At 52.2% G+C, this 21591-nt stretch overlaps 2 protein-coding genes and 1 non-coding gene across 6 annotated transcripts; all 3 read right to left on the bottom strand.

Moving 5' to 3' along the window:
* Positions 1-1490: 1490 nt before the first annotated feature.
* PRRC2A (proline rich coiled-coil 2A) lies at positions 1491-16661 on the bottom strand. Its single transcript, XM_049888546.1, has 31 exons — positions 16382-16661; positions 14300-14474; positions 13452-13629; positions 12937-13036; positions 12778-12850; positions 12298-12441; positions 11972-12123; positions 11688-11767; positions 11398-11540; positions 10981-11071; positions 10655-10871; positions 9773-10247; positions 9156-9346; positions 8648-8936; positions 8258-8468; positions 6182-8056; positions 5539-5810; positions 5258-5388; positions 4888-5017; positions 4700-4785; positions 4273-4506; positions 3826-3966; positions 3634-3705; positions 3358-3525; positions 3072-3154; positions 2680-2890; positions 2492-2587; positions 2134-2346; positions 1941-2035; positions 1752-1842; positions 1491-1664 (listed from the first exon to the last, which is right to left on the bottom strand). The coding sequence occupies exons 2-31, from the start codon at positions 14409-14411 to the stop codon at positions 1524-1526; spliced, it is 6495 nt and encodes a 2164-aa protein (XP_049744503.1). The 5' UTR covers positions 14412-14474; positions 16382-16661; the 3' UTR covers positions 1491-1523.
* LOC126057986 (small nucleolar RNA SNORA38) lies at positions 13810-13940 on the bottom strand. The gene has a single exon (XR_007513032.1). It is a non-coding gene; the product is annotated as a small nucleolar RNA SNORA38 (small nucleolar RNA).
* Positions 16662-19423: 2762 nt separating the features above from the next.
* Positions 19424-21176, bottom strand: AIF1 (allograft inflammatory factor 1). Of its 4 annotated transcripts, XM_049888597.1 has the most exons (6): positions 21067-21176; positions 20819-20880; positions 20629-20695; positions 20245-20286; positions 19910-20072; positions 19424-19604 (listed from the first exon to the last, which is right to left on the bottom strand). In XM_049888597.1, the coding sequence occupies exons 1-6, from the start codon at positions 21089-21091 to the stop codon at positions 19520-19522; spliced, it is 444 nt and encodes a 147-aa protein (XP_049744554.1). In that variant the 5' UTR covers positions 21092-21176; the 3' UTR covers positions 19424-19519. The 4 variants fall into 4 exon arrangements, with proteins under 4 accessions (XP_049744554.1, XP_049744570.1, XP_049744562.1 ...); XM_049888613.1 differs by lacking the exon at positions 20245-20286; XM_049888605.1 differs by lacking the exon at positions 20629-20695 and having other exon boundaries at positions 20245-20350.
* Positions 21177-21591: the final 415 nt, after the last annotated feature.

Below are 21591 nucleotides of genomic sequence, written 5' to 3'. Positions count from 1 at the left end.
GAGCAAAGCATGTCCTTTGGACCTAAGGTTCCTGTGCTGGGATGCTCCCAGACCAAGGGAAGACTGATGACAAGGACCTTCCAAGCTCGACAGAGAAAGCCTTCCCCTGGAGCTGATGTCCTGAACTCAGAGTCTACTGGTCTGTGAGAGAATATACTTCTCTTTGTTGAAGCCATTTCTGTTACAGCAGCACTAGACAGAACACTGAGAGGCAGGAATCAAATCAATAGCACACAACAGGAAGCCAACTATGCCAGACAACTTTTAGCGTTTCCCCATGAACATGTATGTACTACTGCGTTCCCATAGCATAACACTAAAATATGCAAGTGGCAATAGATGAACATGTTTTCAAGGAATTTTTTCATGCAAAAGCATCTTGCCTATAAATAAACCACCTAAGTTTTGAGAGATGAAAGAAACCTATTCCAGCTGTATACTAGATAAAAAAGCCAAACCCACTGCCGTCGAGTCGATTCCGACTCATAGCGACCCTATAGGACAGAGTAGAACTGCCCCATACGGTTTCCAAGGAACGCCTGGCAGATCTGAACTGCCGACCTTTTGGTTAGCAGCCACTTAACCACTACGCCACCAGGGTTTCTGTATGCTAGACAGGGCTCTCAAAACTATACGGCAGTAAACCTTTCAATCTTTGAGCAGCTGCAGACTAAATCTTAGCATGACTAGCACACAGTCATACCATATGTAACTGAACCAAGTCTAACGACGCTGAATGGTCTATATCCAGTTCAAGGAGTCCAGTGGTCACGTGCTTGGATGTTGAGGCAATGACCACCAAAAGTCTCCTTAACATTCAGTTTGTCACTGTGGACAAAGTGGTATATGGTTGCAAATTCTTGCTACTTCCTTTGAGAGGTGGAGTTGAGGTTCCCTCTCCTTTTAGCAATGCTAGACCAACAGAATGTGACAACAGACACACTGAGGCCAGGTCATAAGCTCTGCACTTTGCACTAGGGCCTCTTGGAACACAGGCCCAGAGGCAGTTAAGAGGAGTATCAATGCTAGGAACACCCTGCTGGAGAGGCCATGTGGGGCCATTGGCTGATGGCTCAGCAGAGCTCCACCTCCCAGGCATCCCTGCCAGCAAGCCCCCAAACATGCAAGTGAAGCAGAGTGCTGCTCAAATTCCCAACCCATAAGATTTTAAGGTGCAATAAAATGACGGTGGTTTAAATTTTGAAACAGTTTGTATCAGTGACAAAACAGTTCTGACTGAAACCAGTCTATAAATTGCACTTAGCAACATGCTGTAACAATGCAAACAAGTAACCCATCCCCAAAATCATTTTGGAAATATTTTTTTCATCCTTTTATTATTCTTTTTTAACAAACAGCCCCAGGGATAGGGGACCAGGTAAGGGGGAAGAGGTGAAGCGAGGCCCCAGCCCCACGACCCCTCCTCACCCACCCCTTTCCCCCTTATATATTTATAATCTATATACAAGCCCTGGGGCGGGGGGGTGGGGGGGTGGGGTGGGGTGGGCAAGGGGAACTTCCCATCAGCGGGGTGGGGGCAACCCAGGCTCCTTGTCCCCTCGGGACCCAGGCTCCTCTGCCCGTCGAGAGGGCCCTTCTCGAGAAGGCGGTCCTGTCCGTTCCCAAGGTTTAGGCATCCAGCGCAGGGCATCCGGGGGAGAGGACTGGAGGACAGGAACATGAGGAAGAGTAAGTCATACTTGGAGGACAGGGACAGGAAACCAGGCAATAATTCTTGAATTCAGATTCACCTGCTGGTAGAGGTCGATGCGCTGTGTGCGGAAGACTCCGCTGTAGGTTGAAGGCGAGGCCTTGAGACGGGAATTGAGGCCAGAGAAAGACCTAACGGAGGAAGAATGTTTAAGACAAGTCTAGGATTTGGTTCCAAGGTAAGAAAGTCCTTGGGGGATGGAGTCAGCATCCCCGTTCCCTTCTCTTACCTTCCAGCTGGGGGAGTACGTGATGACCCAGGTCCCCCGAGGTTGCTGCTCAGTTTTCGATAATCTTGGAACGGCTTCAGTTCCACTGGGTGCAGCTTAAAGAAAAAACCCTTATGAGCCTCCAGCCTTTCAACCCATGGGTCCCTACACCTTATTCTTAAAGAGTTTCCTATGCCTCAGTTCCTGTACCTACCTCTGCTCGCCCCAAGCTAGGCGGGAAGGGCCTGGCAGGTGAAGGCAGCACCCGAGTAGCAGGAGCAGGTGGGGGCCGCACAGCCAGGCTTGGGGGCTGCAGAGCAGGGCCCACCGGTAACAGAGAGAGTGGGGGTGGGGCAGGAGGCGGCGCTGGTGGCAGAGAGCCGAAGTTCATCATGGGCAGCTGTGAGTCCACCATGGGCAGAAGCATCTGTTAATAACAAATTTGAGTACATGTGTTGGGATACAAGGAGGAATATGAGAAACTCAGGAGCACACAGTCAAACCAACAGAAACAAAGCCAGAGGTTGAAATGAGAAAATGGCAGGCAAGGGGAGGTGGAAAACAAAAGGTACCTGCTGAGCAGGGGCCCCTGAGGGGAGGAAGCCATTTTGGCCACCAGGCTGCAGAGTAGAATAAAAATCCGAGGGTGATGGCAGATCCTGGCGTACCTGTTGGGAAATGGGAGAGACATGTGAACTCCTCCAGAAGCATTCTTACCCAGCCTCTCACTGCCTAACCCTAACACCTGCCCACCTCTTACCTGAAGCAAGGGGGGGTCTTGCAAAGGGCTAGGGCAGAAAGCTGGAGAGTAGAGAAAGGAAGGTGGAGGGTAGAGAACTCCTCCAGCTGGCAACTTCCCCAGTTCTGTTGCTTGCAGTGCTGAGAAATCCAGAAACTGGCCCTTGAGAGCTACCCCAGAGAGCAGTGCCGAGGGAGGGGCTGGGCCAGGGGGCAGGTACAGGGGCTGTGACCTGAAAAGAAAGCAAGAGAGGGATACCAGTCAGGGCACAAAGACTCAGGAAGCCATTTCCTCCTTTAGTCTGAGTAATGCTTTAGGCCCACTAACCTCTGATACCCCAAAATAGTCCTCTTTTCTCTCCCCTGAAACATATTCCCACTTTCTTCTGACATCCACAGGCATATGGTTCTTACCTGTAAGGGTGCAGTGGGGGGGTTCCAGGGCGGAAGCCCCCATTGTTGGGATGTAACTGAGAATCTATGGCTCCCCCAGAGACCTGCAAGAGAAGAGCAGGGCTGAAGAGCTCCAGGTTTTCTGGTCAAGAAAAGCTTTACCTACCCCACCCACTGAAGTAAAATACAAGGAGAAAAATGGAATAACATAAAAAAAATAAAATAAAATAAAATGGTGTTTTAAAGCTGTACAATTTGAAAACGCTCAGCTATGAGAGACAGCAGGCAAATGGAAAACAGGGCCTACCTGAGAACTGGGAGGCCCAGGGCTGCCATAAAAGACCTCAGGGTACAGGCGCTGGCCTGAAGAGCTGGGCTCAGGGCCACAGTGCCCAGAGCTCAGGTTTTTGGATTGTGGTTCAGCAGAGGCAGAAGCGCTGGGGAGCAGCTCCCAGTCTCGGGATATGGGGACGGCCTGGGAAGGAAAAGCCTTGTCAAGAGGCCGTCAGGACATCCTCCATGCCCAAGTCAGAAATCTTCAGAAATCAAAAGCCTTTCCACCAACTCTCTCTCTCCCACTCACCTCAGTGACTGATGCCGTTAGCTCCTTCTCTGCTTTTAAGCTGTCTCCTACCACTAGGCACAAATCTGAATCCTGTGGTCATGAAACAGGGGAGCTTATTCCAAGATTCAGACATGTCTCCTGTGTCCCATCTCCAGCCCCTCCCTTTTCTCCACCCAACCCAGGATGCCCACAGATCCAGTCTATGCAAACCTTGTCACTAGCGCCAAACTGGACTTGGGGGCCAGGTCGGTGGGACGGCCGGAGGGAGCCAGGCTCTGGGCCTCGGTCTGTACGCTGTGATCGTTCTGTGCCAATGGGGCCAGGGGGCAGGGGCTGCTCCTGGGGTAGCTCCTGGGTCGGAGAACACAGTAAATGCGGATGGGGAGAAAAAATCCATTGCCGTCAATTTGATTCCGACTCATAGTGACCCTACAGGACAGAGCAGAACTGCCCCATAGGGTTTCCAAGGAACAGCTGGTGGATTCGAGCTGCTAACCACTTGGTTAGCAGCTCAGCTGTGAACCACTAGGCCACCAGGGTTCCTAGGGAAGCCAAAATGAGGGGCTTCCCAGAATGCACAAGCAGACGGAAAGGGAAAAAGAAGGGCCAAAGTCTGATTCCTGGAAACACTCCCCTTATTTTTTCTTGGTCTTTTACCTTTCTGTCCGCATCGTGGGGGGCAGGTGGCCGTCTCCTAGGCGGTTCAGAGGGTTCAGAGCCAGGTGGACCCTCACTAGAAACAGCATTCAGAGGTGAGGGGCCTCCAGGCCGTTTGGGGGGCCCCTCTGCTGCCCCCTTGAGTCCTCCATCAGGGGAACTTCGCTGGCTGCAGGGACCTGATGACACCTGAGAGTCCCCACTCAGGTCTACCCCGCTGTCAGACTGACTCATCTGAGAGAAAAAGAGGATATTAAGTCAGAGTAGAAAGCACCCCAATACATTCCTGATCCCCATACCACAGACAGACAAACTAAAGAAAACAGCTATATGAGCCTAGGCTCAACCAAAACGTGGGGAAGTATGGCCAGTGCGCCACAAAATCTCACCTCCAGAGAGCCAGATGCTCCCTCCCAGCCTCACTCACCTCAGTGCCAGCCACATCCTCAAAGGGGCTCAGGGGCTCCATCCAGGGCTCCATGGAACCAGGCTGGTAACTCTTCCGGCTAGTGGCTAGAGAGGGGAGCACCAACCAGAAAAGAGGAAGTGTAAAACAGTTCTGAAGCCCATCTCTTGCTCTAATCCCTCCAACTTCTTCTTGCTCAGTTTACTCACCAGTATGTAAACGATTCCAAATGTGAGGGGTCAGGGCCTCAGTGCCTGAATCTCTGGACTCTCCCCGAGGCCCTGGGCCCTCAGGCTTAGGGCCCAAGAATCCAGAGCTATGAGAAGATGGCAAGGATTCCTAAAGATTAAAAAAGGCCAGAGCCAAAGCATGACTTAGGTGGAAATTAGGGAATGCTGGCAAGTGGGATATACAGCGAGGTGTGAGAGCAATGACGAAAAAAGAGATACAGGAAGAACAAACAGTGACTGATAGCAAGGCCTTGGATATAAGCACAACGAAAAGAATAAAGAAAGATAAAATGGTAACCAGGGAGAACCTTCAGGAGAGCAGTGAAGCACCTCGAGCCCCACCCCTCACCTCCTGCAGCAGCTCCGGTTTTCTGGGAGGCCGTTCGCGCCTTTTGGGGGGGAAGGGATTAACCCCGGCAGAATCCCGGGGAGTCCCACCCACCCCCCTCACCACTGGGCCTGGCTCCTCGAAGTGGGGGTCTGGGGAAAAAGGAAAACTGTCAGTGGTTCCCTTGCTCTATCCTTTACCCTCGTTTTCTCACCCTGTGCCACCTCCCAGCCCTCCCCTGGCTCAGCACCTAGCTTTCTCTGAGGGCAGAAATATTCCCACCTTTCCCTCTTCCTGCTTACCAGGACTGACCCCGTTGCTCCTGACCCTCTGGGGGTCATACTGGGTTGGGGGCCGAGGGGAGGGACCCTGAGGGGTTTGGGGAGGCCCAGGCTTGGGCCTTGAGTGGCCCCCTGGTGCAGCTGCACTGCCTTGACGGTTGCTGAGCTGGGCTAGAGCCTGTTGGATGCCAGCAGGGTTGCTGTGGATGACTTGGTCCAGGCGGAAGACAGCAGAACTGCTGGGGGGTGGCGGAGGCAGAGGGAGCCCTGGAGGCCGCTCCTCCGGAGGCCGGCTGGAGAGAAAAGAACCCCAGCTCCAGTATTCACTAATCGCTATGCTTCCTCTGTAAATCGAACATCTCAGTCTTCCTACTTCCTTCCCTTTCAACCTGACCCACTCAGTTAAAACCAAAGTGTTTTTGAGCCCTTCTTTAAACTTCTACGTGTACAGGTCTACAGACTGGAAGGCCAAAAACAAAGTGTATGAAAGTTCCTGATGTTATCACTTCATTTACTTTACCTAAACATGAAAATCTGAGCTTGTCATGAGTTCACCTGTCATTCCATCTCAAATCCTAGTGCCCAACTACATTTCCCCCAGGATTCTCCCCTTCCACGATTTTCTAACCCTAAGAGTCACTGAAACAGTCTGCCTCCCACCCACCTTCGATTCTTGGGAGAGGGCCAGCTCCTCTTGTCACCTCGTCCTGGGCCAGTCCTGCCCCCGGGGCCCCCGCCACCTCCTCCACTGCCACTGCCACCACTGCCAGTCTTGCCCCCCGGGCCTGGGCGCCGGTTCTGTCGTTCCATGCCTGGCCGCTGACTTGAAAAGCTCCGCTTGCTCAAATCCTTGGCTCTCTGGCTCAGATCTCCACGAGGCACAGGTGAAACACCTGGTCCAGCTCCACCTCCACTGCCTCCTGGAGCTCCTACAGTCTTGGGGGTCAACAGCGCTGCTGGGGGAGCCTCCTTGTCTCCCCGACGTTCGCTAGCAAAGTCGCTACTCTCCGATGCAGTCTCCCATTCCTCGTTAGCTTGATCTGAGTTCTGGTTTGACAGATCAGGAGACTTGGCAGCTGCCCGGCGCGGCGCTGGGGGCACTGCTACTGTTGCAAGAGCCTCCTCAGGCCCTGGGGCAGAGGCTGGCAGGGCCAGGGAAGAGGGCTTGCCCTCAGCCCCTCTAGCAGCATTCTCCCGTTCCTGTTTCAGCCTCCGGAACCGAGGCGGTTTGTCCTGCTGCTGTGCCCTTCCATGCCGTCTCCTTCGGGGCCGCTCACCGTCTTCCATACCCATGCCTACGTTGCTGCATCCACTGCTGCCTCCCCGGGCCATGGGAGACAGAGGCCCTGGGATCAGCTTCTCTTTCAAAGGTTCCTTACTTGGTTGCAAGGGGCCTGCTGGAGGCTTCTTGGGGGCCAGGGACTTTGCTGGAGGGCTCCAGCCTGGGCAAACAGGAGGAGGGGGCCGCCCTCCCCCTCGGCCGCGGCGTGAAGGCACTCCTCTGGGAGTGAAGACTCGCCCACCCCGGGCAGTAGAGAAACGGGCTGGGGCTGGTGAAGGGGGGGCTCCTGGTGGTGGAGGAGCAAGAGGAGCCTGAGTGAGTACACCCTCCTTGGGTGGGGGGGCCTCCTTGTCTGAGGGGGCCAGGTCACTCTCATGGGTCTCACTGCCTGTTTCTGAGCCCCGCTGCCGGCGCCGCTTGGGGATTTCTTCATACTCTGAACCCTCGCTTCGTGTCTCACTGGCAGTGCGGCCTCGAGGAGCAGGTGGGTGGTTTGGCCCTCCTGTCCCACCTCCTCGCCCATCATCTCCACGAAACTCTCGGTAACTGCGGAACTCCCGGCTTCGGGCTCCCCGCCCCCGTCCCCCATAGGTTCCCCGAAAACCCCTCCCTCGGGCAAAGTACTCGCCCCGGCCCCGACCCCGGCAAGAGGTCGGCCCCACTCTTTCGTAGGAGTAGTCCCTCCGAAGCCTTGGAGCGGGGGAAAGATTTCCACTGGGTGGGGACTCCTTGGGGCCCCCCACCTTCCCTTTGGCTGTCTTGAGTGGGTCTGGCTTTGGGACTTTGGGAGTTTCATCCCCCTGTTCAAGGGGCTTGGGAAGCAGCTCTTCAACTTTTGTAGGTGGTAGGGGTTTCTTTATAGGCCCCGCTCGGCGGGGAGGGCCCCCTGGCTCCTCCAGAGGGATTCCCCGGCGACTGCTGCCTGGACGTGGGCCCCACCGGGTTTCTGTGCGGCTCTCTCTGCGTGGTGGTGGAGGGCCCTGGCCGCCTCCTCCAACTCCACGGGCGGGCTTTCTTCCTGCTTCTGGCCCTGTCAACTGTGGAGTCTCCTCCCTGGGGGGTTCCTTCTTGGGTGGTGGAGCTTGTATCTTTGTTGCCTCATCATTGCCTGGGGGCCAGGGGAGTGGACCAGGCCCTGGCGGAGCTGGTTCCTCCAGTGGGAAGCGAGGGATTGTTGGCCCAGGGGCTCCATTCTCAGGGAAGCCTGGGTAGCTGGCCAGATAGGGTGGTGGGGGAGGTACTGGAGGGGTCTCACTTCTGAAAAAAAGACAGAAAAATACAGAAATAAGTTTCTCAAAAAGTGAAAGTGGGCTAACTAGGTGGAGAGAGGAAAAGCTTAATAACATAGGCGCTCCTTTCTAGTTTGTGTCTAACGTCTAACAAATCATCAAAAGTAGTCTTTCTCCTGGGCCCAGTCCTCTCACCAGGCGCATACCATGTCTTACTACCCAGACTCACCTCATCCCCTTGTCATCTTCATCTGCAGCCTGGCGCAGGGGGGAGGATAGCGGGCGGGGGTCGGCGGGTGTGGTGGCAAAGACGTCCCCTACCCAAGTCAACTTTGGATCCACTGGTGGGGTGCCCCGTTCGCGGAGCAGTGGGGGTGCATGACGCTCAAATGGCTCCGAGCTTGAGCCCCCGCTGTCTGAGCGCTCCCGGGGAACTAAACCTGAGAAAACAAAACAAAGAAATACTTCAATAACCCTTTCCTTCACAGGATCTCTTCCCCAAGAAGGATCTCCCCAGTCTAGTCCTTCCTGTGAGTCAGTTTCTCCTCCCCAGTGAGACCCCACCATCTACCTCACAGGGCCAAGGAATTCCTCTACCCGTCCTCCTGTGGCCCCTTACCAGAGGGATGCACACCGGGAGGGTAGAAGTCCAGAGGGGGCCGGCCCTGGAGGAGCCGGGGATCCACATAGGGAGGAATCATCATCCAGCGGGGATCAAAGTTCATCGGGGGCATGGGTGGTGGCCGGCCCAGAGCACCTGGGTACAGGGCCTTGGGGGGCGGTGGTGGGGCCTGTGGAGCTGGCACAGCCCCCATGGTCACAGGCTGCGGTGGTGATGGGGGCACTGGGGCAGCTGGGGCAGAGCCCTGTTGGTGCTGCTGCCACTGTTGCTGCTTCAGGAGCTGCTCCTGGGAAAAAAAAAGGAGATGAGAGAAACATCATAGCCCCACAAACAAAAAAGGAAGCAAAGAAAAAAAAATTACACTTAAATGTAACAAAACCCCAGACTAGATGTCAACTGATACAGCTGAGATACAACTAGAACCCAGAAGAAAACTTATGGAATGGGCAAATGCTGCTGAAGCCAGGGAAAGGCAGCCCTTACGACGGCAGTAACTGGACCTCACCTGCTGCTGCCGCTGGAAGCGAGGAGGCAATGACTTCTGATACTTGGGGTAGCCTAAACCCTGGCTGAGGGGCTGCCGGGTTGGACCAGCCCCATCGCCCTTGGGTTCTACCTTTGCGGCCGGGGGTGTAGCTGGAGGAGGAACCTCTTCTGGTGGTTCAGGACCCTCTTTTGAGGGCAAATGCAGTTCCACTGCATTGAGGAAAAGAAAATATTCAAGAGTGGCCTAGTCCATCAACAGACATCCCATAAATACCTGGAACATTTCAGTCCTTAGCTCCTCTGAAGGAGGAGAAACCCTGGCTTCCAGTTAAAACCCATGAAAATACTTCCTGGTCCATCAAGAGTCAATGGCGGTGGCAATAACCTCCTAAGAAACCGCTATAAGGACAAACGCTATCTGTCCCATTCTAGGCCTATGAAAAGCGCTTTCAAGTCACTACTTATTCTGGAACCTGGTAACAGAATCTTCCTTCTGATACCTGTATATGTTATCTGCTGTTCAAAAAACCAAAACAACTGCCCTCTCCATCTCCTCCCATCCTTAACACTTCTGAACCCTCTACCCCAACAGAAAAGGGAACTGACACCTGGTAGTGCTCATCCCCATCTCCATACCTGGGCTGGCTTCGAAGCTGCCACTGCTGGTGCTACTGGTACTGCCACTACCACTCATAAGGGTGGGAGCTGGAGCCACAGGTGGAGTGGGGGTGGACTTGGCAGGAGGGGCCTGTGCTGGCTCTTCAGGTTCTTTCTCTGGTGTTGGGGCTGGTGCTGGCGGTGGAGCTGGAGGTGTGGAGGGTTCTTTGGGGACTGCAGGTGGTGGAGCTGGGGCAGGTGAGGCAGCGGGCAGGACAGCAGGCTCTGCCTTGAGCCGCTTGTCAGGTGCCCCAAACTTCTCATCAAGCCGCTTGAGCTTCTCAGCGCAGGCTGCCCTGCGCTCCTCCTGCATTCGGCGCTCCTCCTCCTCCCGCCGTCGCCGGGCCCGCTCCACAGCCAAAGAGATCTCAGATGATGATTGTTTTCGCCGCTGCCGCCATGCCTCATCCTCATCTTCGGGTGCAGGGGGCTTGCAGGGGAGGCCCCCGCGATCCTGTCAACAGGAAGACCAGGCAGGGCCAGGATTATCAGTCAGTTAAGTTTACCACCTCTTTCACAGCCCAATCAACTGCCTCTAGCTATGGGATGCAAAGACCAGGCCTCTGGGTTAGTGGCCTTTCTTGGCAGGGCCAAACTCATCATGCTCATCTTTTCTCTGTTCCCCTTCTCCTTTCAGGTACCCAAACATCTAGGCCTCCTTGCTCTTCATCACGAGCATCCCAATTTCTATTCCTTTTCACCCAGACTACCCTAAACCTTTTCAAAAATGCTCTGCAGCCCTGGCACTGCAGACAGCCTACTTCCAACCCTCCCTCCAACTTTTTCTATTATTGCTTCAACTACTTAATTGACATTCATCTCCCACAACTGACCCTCTCGACCCTCATTGTAGACACTCACTGGGTAGTCCCCAGGGGGGCCCCAGTTCCCAGCGGGGCCCCTGTGTGGTGGGGGTGGGGGAGGCTTTGGGGCAGGAGGTCCTGGCTCTGTCTCTGGAGGCCGAGAGGTCTCTGCCCAGGCTGTCTTGGGAGGGGGCAGTTCGCTGCTGGGGGAGGTGCCCTTTTTGCCATCTGCTTCAGGGGGCCGTTCCTCACCAGCAGCTGATTGAGAGTCCTTGCTGTGAGCAGACCAACAATGGAATTAAAATCAGCTGGAACCCAGCTCCTCTAAACATACATCACTAAAGAAACTGAGCACCCTCCTCTCCCCATATGGCCCTAACTCACTGGCCCTCAGCTCCCTCCTCATCGGAGTCTCGCCCATCTTCCTCATCGCTGAACTTGAGCTTCTCAGTGTAGTCAACCTCCTCATGGGCCCCTGAGTGGAAAAGTGAAGAATAGTAATCTAAGCATTTTTCTATCTCGGCTATCTTCCTGGGATGAACAAAGCAAGCACTCGAACTATAACAGGATGCACTACCAATGCCACCCCCTCTTAGGCTCCTCTCTCTCTGAAGTCTAGACCAACATCTCTGAGTCTTACCACATCCCATCCCAATTCTCACTTCCTTTTCAGAACTTTGCCAGGCTTTGGCTTTCCTCCAGCTATCTCCCCTGCCGTTCATGCTATGCTTTCCCCTTCATATCGTTCATCAGATTTTACCTTTTTAACACCCAAAATCTTGACCTTTATTACCTACTTACCTGCCCAACCATCATCATTTTCCTGGTCCAACTGATCAAATTCTTTGAGATTATCTTCTTTAAGAATGGAAGGCCGACCCACAGGCTCTACCAGGCGCATTGGTGGCCCTGAGCCCCGGGGGCCTGACACACGAGGGAAACGGCTATGTATACAAAGAAAGGTAAGAAAGAAAATAAAATAAAGGTGGTATGCTGTATACCAAAACACAAGACTGAGTCTCCTAGAAAACCATCTCCTTCCCCAAAAGGCCTCCCCTACCCCAAACCAAACCCAGACTTGGATTGCTCACCTGGGCCCATCAGGAGTAGGATATCGGTAAGGCCCCTGGGGTCCATAGGGTGGAGGGAATGGGAGATAGGGGGGATACATCTGCAAAAGGGCCCAAAAGTAGCTGCTCAGAGGAACAGTCAAGTAGTCTGCCAGCTCCCTAAGCCTACTATCACATCCTCCCCACCCTCATTCTATCCCTCAGGCTCCTACTTCCCAACCATCCCCTCCTCCAAGGACTAAGTCCTGATTCCTAACTCCCTAATTTCCAATTCAACCACGACAAAACAAGATATCCAAACTCACGAAGGGCGGCATCATTCCGCGGTAGGGAGGGAACTGGGGTGGGCCCGAAGGCTGCAGCCCCCCACGAGGGTCATGGCCATGATGAAGTTTGGAGTCTGGGCCCTCCAGCTCATCAGGGCCATGCCCACCTCCGTCCCTCCAAGTTGTAGAATCTGTGTTTTGGAAAAGACAGAGAAGAAATCGATGATTCAGAGACAAGTGAACATAGCTGAAAACAATAAGAAAAATGAATAAGCCAACACTTAGCTCTGAAATACAATAAAGGAAATGTCCTGGCCAAAAAATAACATAACAAGTGAGCGTAAACTACAAAGGAAACCACTTACTTTGGGGGCGGAGGCTTGGTCCGGGCCCAGACGACTGTTCGGCAGACTCCCTTTCCTTGGCAGCTTTGTCCTGGTCTCCAGCTGCCTGCAGGGTCGGAAATTCCTCTCGAGAGAATCGTGACAGTAGGCTTGATGCCCTTCCACCTGTTAGGGTTGGGGTGCAGAAAAGGAGAGAGCAATATGTCTACTGAGGACCCACCATGGAAACAGAAGGCTCTGTCTTAGGTACCAAGTCATCAGGTTCCTGCCTTCGAACCCAACCCCCCTACAGATTCACCGAGAAGCAAGGTCAGTTCTGGAACGGCCCCCACCCTCTTATGAATCTGAGACTTAAACCTCTTTATGAACTCCATGAAATGGAATATGGTATCTTAAGATTTAAACAAAGAGAAGCAAGGACATGTCACTGAGAGCAGACAGTTCCGACCTCCTGCCCACCACGGTGCCTAGACGAAACTTCCCCAACAGCCCTATGCTCACCATCTCCGTGTGCTCCATGGGTGACGCTGGCTTGTGCCCAGGACTTTACCCCGCTTGGAACCGAAGGAGTGTTCTAGAGAGATGATGAATGGGGATGTGGGTGGTGGAACTACAAGCTCCCCCCACCCCTTCTCCAATAATATCCAGTTTTCCAGGTACCTCGGGGGCTGCTGGGGGTCGTTTCGGCTGGTTGGAGGCAGGCGTCTGTGAAGCCGGCAGTGGCTGCGATTCCGGCGGCTGAGCGGTTGAGGCATCGGAACTGAAGAGATGGTAGAATGGGAAGGTTATCCAGAGACTGAGATGTCTCCCCTACTTCTCCAACTGGTGGAAGGTGGGGACTGAAACCAGGCCCATCGCTACCAGTATTAAAAAACCCAGTGCCGTCGAGTCGATTCCGGCTCATACCGACCCTATGTATATACATATATATACGCTGAAACAAAATAGTATTAAACCATGTCACACTGCACAAGCAGACTTGTTTTTTCACTCTTTCTCTCCATCTATGGCAGAGAGCTAAAGGTACCGTTTCTTAGTCATGTAACAACAGATCTAGAATAGGGTGGACAAAGAACTCGCTGGTTCTCACGCAGCTGGGCTAGACCAAGCCGCAGCTCACCCTTAAGTTCAAGTTAAAATATTCATCACTCTAGGTATCCTAAGCCTCTGTCTACCTCTTGGGGTCGGACTGCTCCTGTTTGCTTGCCCATCCTGTCCCGTCTTTTGGCACTAATGAGACGTTGGGGTCATTGCCTTTGTTCTCGGCTTTCAGGCTTGGAAGGTTGGCTGGGGGTGGCATACGTCGGGCAATGGCAACTTTCCCAAGACTCTGCAGGCCATGGCGAGGGGCAACTGGAGAAAAGGTGGAAGGGGTCAAAAACGACTCGCATGGAAAATCTGACAGCCTCCCACCCTATGTCCTGTTTGGACATCCTCAATGTCTTATTAACAACTCACTCCAGGCTTCACTTAGAAGCCCATGCCTTCCCCTGCCAAGATGCTTACTAAGAAGGCTGAAAGATACATTACATTCGATGTGGGATGGATGAGCTTGAGCCTGCAAGGAGCGAGCTGGCCCCAGCCTTCTCCAAGTCCACATTTCTTTGCCTCCAATTCTTACGTGTACAAGGACAGGGAACCACAGACACGCCTTTGTAGGAGGATAACTGGCATTCACCCAGAGCCCAGAACCCACTACAGGATCCAAAGTAAAGTTGGGAAGTCTCCAGTGCTGACCTGGTCTTTCAGTATCTCTAGTATAATCCTGTTCCCCTTCAAAGGCCTCTAAAATGTATACTCTGCTTATCCCTATATCTGTATACCCATTGCTGTCCAGTCGATTGACTCACTGTGACCCTACAGGGCAGAGTAGAACTGCCCCATAGGGTTTCTAAGGAGTGACTGGTGGATTCAAATCGCCAAACTTTTGGTTAGCAGCCTGAGCTCTTAACCACTGTGCCACCAGGGCTCCCCATTTATGCCTAGACTCCAGTTATTAGGAGCATCTTTGCAGGACCCTCACCAGCGGGTTTCTGGATCTCTAAGGACTTGCCCTTATAGGTATCAAACAGGTTGAGCGAGGAATACTTCTTTCCATCCTTCCCCTTGGCAGTCGGCCCCGAGCGATCGGACATTGCGCTGGAAGCTCATTGAGTACGTTGGGTCCTGCAGGCACCTCCCCCAAAACGTGCCGGAGCCTGTGAGTCAGACATCAAGTACTTCAGTTTCTGCCCCCTTCACAGATTCCAACAGAAGCCTAGAAGCTCCCTTTTATCCTCATTAGCAACCCATATATGTGGCCCTTTGGTGTCTTCTCTCTCTCCTGCTTGTTCACTCCCCAGTCCCTTTAAGCAACCACGTTAACCCAGCTTCCACACAGTCCAAGTGCCATGTTCCCTCTTTCCCTCAGATACCTCTTGCCAAGGAAACCCAAATAAAAATCTGGTGTCCTCCCAGTGTAAACGCTCTCCCCTTTGTACCAGTCTGCAAAGGGCAGCAGCCTCGTCATTATCCCAAGTAATAATCTCTTTCCCCTCCACCAAAATCATTTACAGACCTACAATAAAACAGGGCAAGTCTAAGCCCCCAGAGAAAACCAGAAAGAGGCACACAACTCCATCATGCAAAGGATTGAACTTTAAATCATTTATTTATTGGACACCAACTCCGTAACCATAACCCAGGGCCCTGTGCTCCAGGCTCCGTTCCCAGCAGCCTCCAGTCCTGTCTGGGGAGGTTTGCAGGAAGGTATGCTGGGAGTTTAAGAATTTCACGAACTTGCTCCACCAGAATGGGAGCTGGTGCCAGAAAAATCCCCATGGTACAACTGGGGGTTTACATACTCCCAGGCCACAGAACCCCAAGTATTTGGAATACTCTATTTTTTCCTAAACTAGCCATCCATCCCAACTCTTGGAAAAATGTGGTCTCCAGATGAAATAAATACTGGCGGGCACTGGTTTCACCTACGTAGATCTGAGAAAAACAAATCACCATTGAGCCACCCCCAGAGCACCAGGTAACCATGGGGCCAAAGACAGGACCAACAGAACCAACTTCATTTTCCTAAGAATATCCCTATGTAGTCGTTTTTCTCCCTAATGCCCCAGCCTCTGCTCCCTAACCAGACCCTACTTTCCTGCTTCAGTCGGTTCCAGAGTGACCATGCATTAATTTATTGGTGTGGGGGGGGGAGTAGGTTTGGGGAGGGAGGCATTGTAAAGGAAAGAGATAGTACGTGGTGGAAAGAAAGCAAGGAAATTCAGAAGGAACCGGGTGAAGGCTAAAAATATAGGAGAGAACTTTAGGACAAGATAGAGGTAAAAGAATGGAGTACGCTTTATAGGTGTTTATGGAGACCAACCTGTGAAAACAAGTAACTGAAGAAAAAGGAGATAGAAGAGTCATGGGGTGAAAAGGCTAATAAAGTAGAAGGTGTGAAATATATGGAAGCAGGAACGCTAGGAAAAAAATAAGGAGGTGAAAGAGTAAAGAGGCAGTGTTAAGACACCCAGGGAGACAAGGGGGGTTGGGATATAAAGAGGGGTGACAGGAAATACAAAAAAACGAAGAAAAAGAAATTGAGGAATGCAGAAAGCAACGATGTGAGATAAAAGCAGACTGGGAGCGACTCGACGCCAAGAGGGGCATCAAGAAGGGGAACCGGAGTGCTGGGTGATGGGAGGGGGGTCCAATATGGAGGAGGAAAAGGAAGCTCTCGTTGAGGAGCACCGGCTGGGGCAGTCCACCCCAGGGCGGAGGCGGGGGAAAGGGCTGAGAGAGGGGAGTGAGGGACCAGGAGAGCAGCAGAGGCTGGAGATTACGAGCCCAGGAATGGGGTCGCCCCATGAAGCCAGGAAGGTGAGTAAGAAAGGAAAGAGTAGGTTATAGACCCCGAGAGAGTGACTAGGGGTACCGGCCCGTGGGTGGGGGTACTGGGGGGGAGGGGCGGGCAGGCCCGGCAGCAGGAGGACAAAATGGCGGCTAATGGCAGCTTCTCCTCCCCCCTGCCGTCGCCGCCGCCGCCGCCGTCGCCGCCGCCACCGCTGCCACTACCGCTCCCGCGCCGGAAAAGGGCGTCAGCTCTCGTCTTGCCCAGACTCACCTGGCCGGGTGCGCGGAGGTCCGAGACCGGTGCCTAGGGGCTCCCCGGGACGGGATGGAGGTGGGGCGGGGGCAGATGGCGGCGGATGGCGCCGGGTTCGGCTCCTCCCGTCTTCCTCGCTCACTCCGCGGCTAGGCTCCGACTAACGGCCCATCCGGGCAACCGCCGCCCCCGGGAGCGCCCCCCCACCTCCGTCCGCTGTGGACACGCCTGCCTATTTGCATAAAGGGCGGGGCGCCTTCTACCCTACCCCTCTTTACTTCCAGGGCTGTCCTTATTTAAAAAAAGGCAGGGCGTGCGGAGCATGCGGAGGTGATTTGCATAAAGAGGAGGGACTTACAGACGCTAGGACACCGGTTGGCTGAGGAGGCGGGGCTCCGGCGTCGGCCGTTGATACGTGTAGAGGAGGCGGGAATGCGGCGCCGGCCGGCCGGGCGGTTGGGACGCAGAATTTACACGACGGACTGAGGAGAAAGAGGTGGAGCGTGCGTCCTGCGTATGTGGAAAGATGGAAGCGGAGAGACATAGGGCGGCGACAGTGGAGGGAAGCGATGGAAGATCCGTGGTGTTTTTAACGGAGAAGGGGAGAGATGATAGGTGCGGGAAAGATTAGCTGCCGGTGGGCGGAGCTTACGTAGACCGGGGAAGAGTCGCGTCGTTTCGCGTGGGGTGAAAGTCCTCCTTTTATTAAATTACGTCATGCAAATGAGGCGGATAGACAGGCCAATCCAAGGGTACAGGGGAGCGTGTCGTCAGCACCACACAGTGTAGGAGTTCTTTGGGTAATTCTGTTGATTTGAATAACGTATGCAAATCATTCGAACAAAGGTTAGGAATGACCTGTTCACCAAAATATCGGCAACCAATGGCTAAGATGAACATGTATTTTTATAACCTGTTTTTTTTTATTATTGTGGTGAGGATACTTGTATTTTTAACGTTAGTGCCAATTTGTATTCATAATGGGTTTTACAATATGCAGTAGTACTGGTATTTCCCCCCTTTGTCTGCTGTTAACTGACTGTAGAACCTTCTGCTCCAATCAGACCTATTACCCCGTCAACAAATATATTTTGAAGGCTTACTCAGTTCAGTGTTAACCATGGAGATATGCACAGAATGTTAAAGAAGTACGAAAACCAAAACCAAATCCATTGCCTTCCAGTCGATTATCTGACCATACTTGGTGAGGTTTAGAAATGCTTCGAATAATGTGAGTGTCTGTTGCAGTTATGAAGAACTAGTTAGAACTTAGCCAGGTTTGAGGAGACGGGTACATATCTCAAGCCTAGTGAACAGATGAATGAAGGCATGGGTTTGGGGACCCATGCTTTGGCTGATGTGGTTAAATAAAGGAACTGCCTTTCTGTTATTGTAGATGAGGGTGGAAAAGTTAGCAGGAATCAGATATGATTTTTTTCCTGTGGTACACTAAGATATTTAAGATGACGTCACCTCTCAAATTTCAAAATGATTCTCTGTCCCCTCTACCCGGCCAGCTACCACCTCATTTCTTTGCTTGCCTTTGCAACAAAGCTTCTTGGAAAAGCTAAGCATACTGTCTCCAGTTTTCTTTCCTTTCACTGTCTCTTAAACCCACTCCAGTCATGCTTTCACCCCCACCCTCTACCAAAACTGAGTTCGTCAAGGACATCCAGTCTCATGACTTGAAATAAGATTTATATATACTCTAATGACTTCCAAAGGTGTATCTCCCAGACCTGTGCCTGGAACTCTGAACTTGCATATGTAGCTATGTACTGGACATCTCCTCTTGGGTATCTAACAGATCACGTCAAATTCAGAATATCCAAAACTCTGGTCCCTCAAAATCTCTTCTATCCACAACCTTCATCTCAGTTGATGGCAATCTGAAAAAAATCCAGTTAAGCCAAAACCTTGGAATCCTTACTGACGCCTTTACCTCACTCCCCACTTTCAGCCAGACAGGATATTCTATCCTGAGAAAATATCCAGAATCCAACCTCTTCACTTCCACCTTAACCTGAGCCAACCTCATCGCTCACCTGTGTTACAGCTTCCTAACTGATCTCTCTTATTCTACCTCTGCTCCCACAGCCTCTTCTTTACACAACAGCTAGAGTGGGCCTTTTCTCAAAAAAAAAAAACTCTTTTGCTCAAAGCCCTTCGGTGGCTCCCCATATCTCTCAGAATAAAAGCCAAAGCCCTTACAGTGGCCTACAAGGCCCTAGTGATCTGGCCCCAATCATGTCTCTGACTTTACTTCTTATCACTTTCCCTACCTGCTACTAGGCATGGTCTCACCCTGGGGCCTGTTGACTTTTCTGTCTGCACAGTTGACTCTTCCCCAAGAAATCCTTTACTCTGATAACACCAGTTCTTTGATTCATTCACCCACTCATTTGAGTTTTAAACTCAAATTGGAAGCTTATGATATGTTAGGAACTGCAGTGTAAGTCATATTATCCTCATTTTCAGGTGAAACACTCATAGAGGCTGAGTAATTTGCCAAAGTTACAAAGCTTGTAGTGGTGGAGAATGTTGGCTCAAGGTTGGCTCACTTGCTCTTTGTGAAACTGACCAAGGGTCTGGGGGATGTATTTTTTTCTGTGCATGTCTTTTCTTTCCACCTAAATTTCTTAAGGACAGGCTTCTTACAGATCTGAAATGCCAATCCATGCTCCAAACCATCTACACCTATTAGTAGACACACTATGGAATTGTTGATGGGTTGCTTATATGGGCAAATCCTTGCTGTTCTTCCCTTGAAGGTGCTTCCTCTTCTACTAACCCAGGGGAAAAAAAATCACCCCCCAAAAGACCAAGCTGACCGGATCTGGAGGAGGAGGGTCCACCTAAATTCCTTAAGGACAGGCTTCTTATAGATCTGAAATCCCAATCCATGCTCCAAACCATCTACACCTATTAGTAGACACACTATGGAATTGTTGATGGATTGCTTATATGGGCAAATCCTTGCTATTCTTCCCTTGAAGGTGCTTCCTCTTCTACTAACCCAGGGGAAAAAAAATCACCCCCCAAAAGACCAAGCTGACCGGATCTGGAGGAGGAAGGTAATTTATTTAATTTACAGCTTGATTCCGGCTCACAACTGGAGACATTAGAAGCCCCTTCAGTCCCACCTCACCCCCCAATTCAGGGCAACTCAGAGATAGTTTTCTTGGCTGGGGGACCTGTTGGCTTCTCCTGTTCTCTCGCTTTCTCCTCATACATCAGGATCCTGGTTGGGATGGGAAGTGACACAGGGATCAGGGAGTATTCCTCTCAAGAGAATAGTCTTATTCTGCTTAGAAAGTCCAGGAGAGGGTGGGAATTGTGAGGGTGAGAGAAGGTGGAGGAGCAGGGATGGCAGTGTTGAGGGCTGTGAAGATCAGAATCATGGATGGGGATGGATGGGACCTTGGAATGGTCCATCTAAAGATTGAAGAAATGGAAGCTGAGGTATATATAGAAGGTAAGCCTGGAGATAGGAGGAGGCAGGGAGAAAATGGGTAAGTATGGGGGAGACTGGAACTGGACTCTCACATTTTTAGGATGGCAGATCCCTTGCCCAACATCATCCTGAGGAAGTCAGGGTAGCTGAACGTCTCCCCAGAGCCTCTGGACACCTCCTGGATTAATTTCTTTAGCTCCAGATGGGTCTTGGGGACACCAAGTTTCTCCAGCATTCGCTTCAAGGACATGATATCTGGTGGCAGCAGATGGGGGAGGGGAGAGGAAGGGCAGTCAACCTCTCTCTCTCTTCCTGCACCCATCTCCCTGTTCCCATTCCCTTTCCCCCTACTCTGGTGGGTAAAGTACCTAGGCCAGGCCTCCCCCTTCCTAGGTCTGCACACTCCCCCAAATCACCCTTTTCTCACCGATTTCTCCGTCTGCATTCAGGTCAAACTCCATGTATTTCTCTGGGTGGGAGAGAGAGCAGGGAAGGTGATCCCTGGCTGGAGGGTCACAGGCAGTAGGCAAAAGCTGGGCAGGGATTGAGGAGGGGCTTGCTGAGAAAGTGCTAGATGGGGAGAAGATATGGAAGGACAAAGCAGGGCAGCCAGAGAAGCAGGAGGGTGGGGTGGGGGGGGTTGGAGGTTGAAGGCCCTGTTAAGGTGTAGGGACCTAGAGGGCGGGCTGAGAGGGGCAGGCCAAGGAGGACTGCACCCTGGGGAGTAAATTTTGTGCCTCAGTGTCGCCTTTTCCTTTTGTGGAAATCCTACTCTCTCCCCCATCCCCTTCAATTTCCTGCCCCCGCTCACTCTTGAAGGCTTCCAGTTTGGAGGGCAGATCCTCATCACTGCTGTATTTAGGATCGTCCAGGAATTGCTGTGTATGTGTGTGTGGAGGAGACAGTAAGGACGAGGGTAGACCCCTGACACCCCCGCACCCCCTGTCCAGGGCCCCCATCCCCAGGTCTTGCCCGCTTAGTTGTTCTGTTCTTCCTTTTACCTTGTTGATTTCTTCGAGTTGCTCTTCCTGCTGGGCCTTCAGCTGCCCAAAAGCTTTTCCCCCTGAGGTGGTACAAAGGTTCATAGACCCTCACCCCAGACCTGCTTCTCTCCTCACTCCCACACCCAGCCCAGTGGCATCTACGAGTCCACCTTCCTAGGCCAACTAACTGCCCTCCCAGATGCCCAGCCCAGGGATGTCCATCTGCTTGCTCCCATTTATACTCCTTCCTGCTCCATCTTTCTTACCCTGTAAATCTCTGATTTGACTCATGGCTCCCCAGATGCTGATAGATGTAAGAAGACAGACGGAGCTAGCTGGCTGTCTTTTGCTGGCTTGTCTCTCCCACTGGCTTCCTCAGAGGCCTCTGTCCCAAACTTCCCCTTTCTCTTCATTCCCTCCTCCTCTACCTCCCAGGCCTCACTTCCCCATTAGCTTTTGCTGACACTAACACCCAGGAAGAAGGGGGAGTCGGGTGTAGAGTAGAGATGAGAAAATAACATTCTCCCAGATGTCTCTTAATGAGAGCCCTGTGTGTACACTGAAAAAATATTTTAATAAGCCATTGGAGGTGTTGGGGAAAGAGCAGTAAGACCTGAAAACCATATCCATTGCCATCAGATTGATTCCAACTCATGGCAACCCCATGTGTTACAGAGTAGAACTGCTCTGTAGAGTTTTCTTGGGTGTAATCATTATGGAAGCAGATATCCAGGGCCCTTCTTCCACAGTGCCACTGGGTGGGTTCAATTCGTCTACCTTTTTTTAAACCT

Source organism: Elephas maximus, chromosome 1 (assembly GCF_024166365.1).
Source record: "Elephas maximus indicus isolate mEleMax1 chromosome 1, mEleMax1 primary haplotype, whole genome shotgun sequence".
Taxonomy (NCBI): Eukaryota; Metazoa; Chordata; class Mammalia; order Proboscidea; family Elephantidae; genus Elephas; species Elephas maximus.
Note: the sequence above shows the minus strand (reverse complement) of the source record. Positions and strands in the feature narration are given on the sequence as shown.

What these genes read in the sequence shown, in the direction of transcription:
- PRRC2A (XM_049888546.1), bottom strand. Translation starts at nt 14,411, where the DNA reads ATGTCCGATCGCTCGGGGCCGACTGCCAAGGGGAAGGATGGAAAGAAG. An exon ending in GAGCAGTCCGACCCCAAGAG is followed by an intron (nt 13,037 to 13,451) that starts GTAGACAGAGGC and finishes CCATCTCTTCAG; the next exon opens with TTCCGATGCCTCAACCGCTC. An exon ending in GCGGAATGATGCCGCCCTTC is followed by an intron (nt 11,768 to 11,971) that starts GTGAGTTTGGAT and finishes GCCCTTTTGCAG; the next exon opens with ATGTATCCCCCCTATCTCCC.
- AIF1 (XM_049888597.1), bottom strand. Translation starts at nt 21,091, where the DNA reads ATGAGTCAAATCAGAGATTTACAGG. An exon ending in TCAAATCAGAGATTTACAGG is followed by an intron (nt 20,881 to 21,066) that starts GTAAGAAAGATG and finishes GTACCACCTCAG; the next exon opens with GGGGAAAAGCTTTTGGGCAG. An exon ending in CAAACTGGAAGCCTTCAAGA is followed by an intron (nt 20,287 to 20,628) that starts GTGAGCGGGGGC and finishes TCTCCCACCCAG; the next exon opens with AGAAATACATGGAGTTTGAC.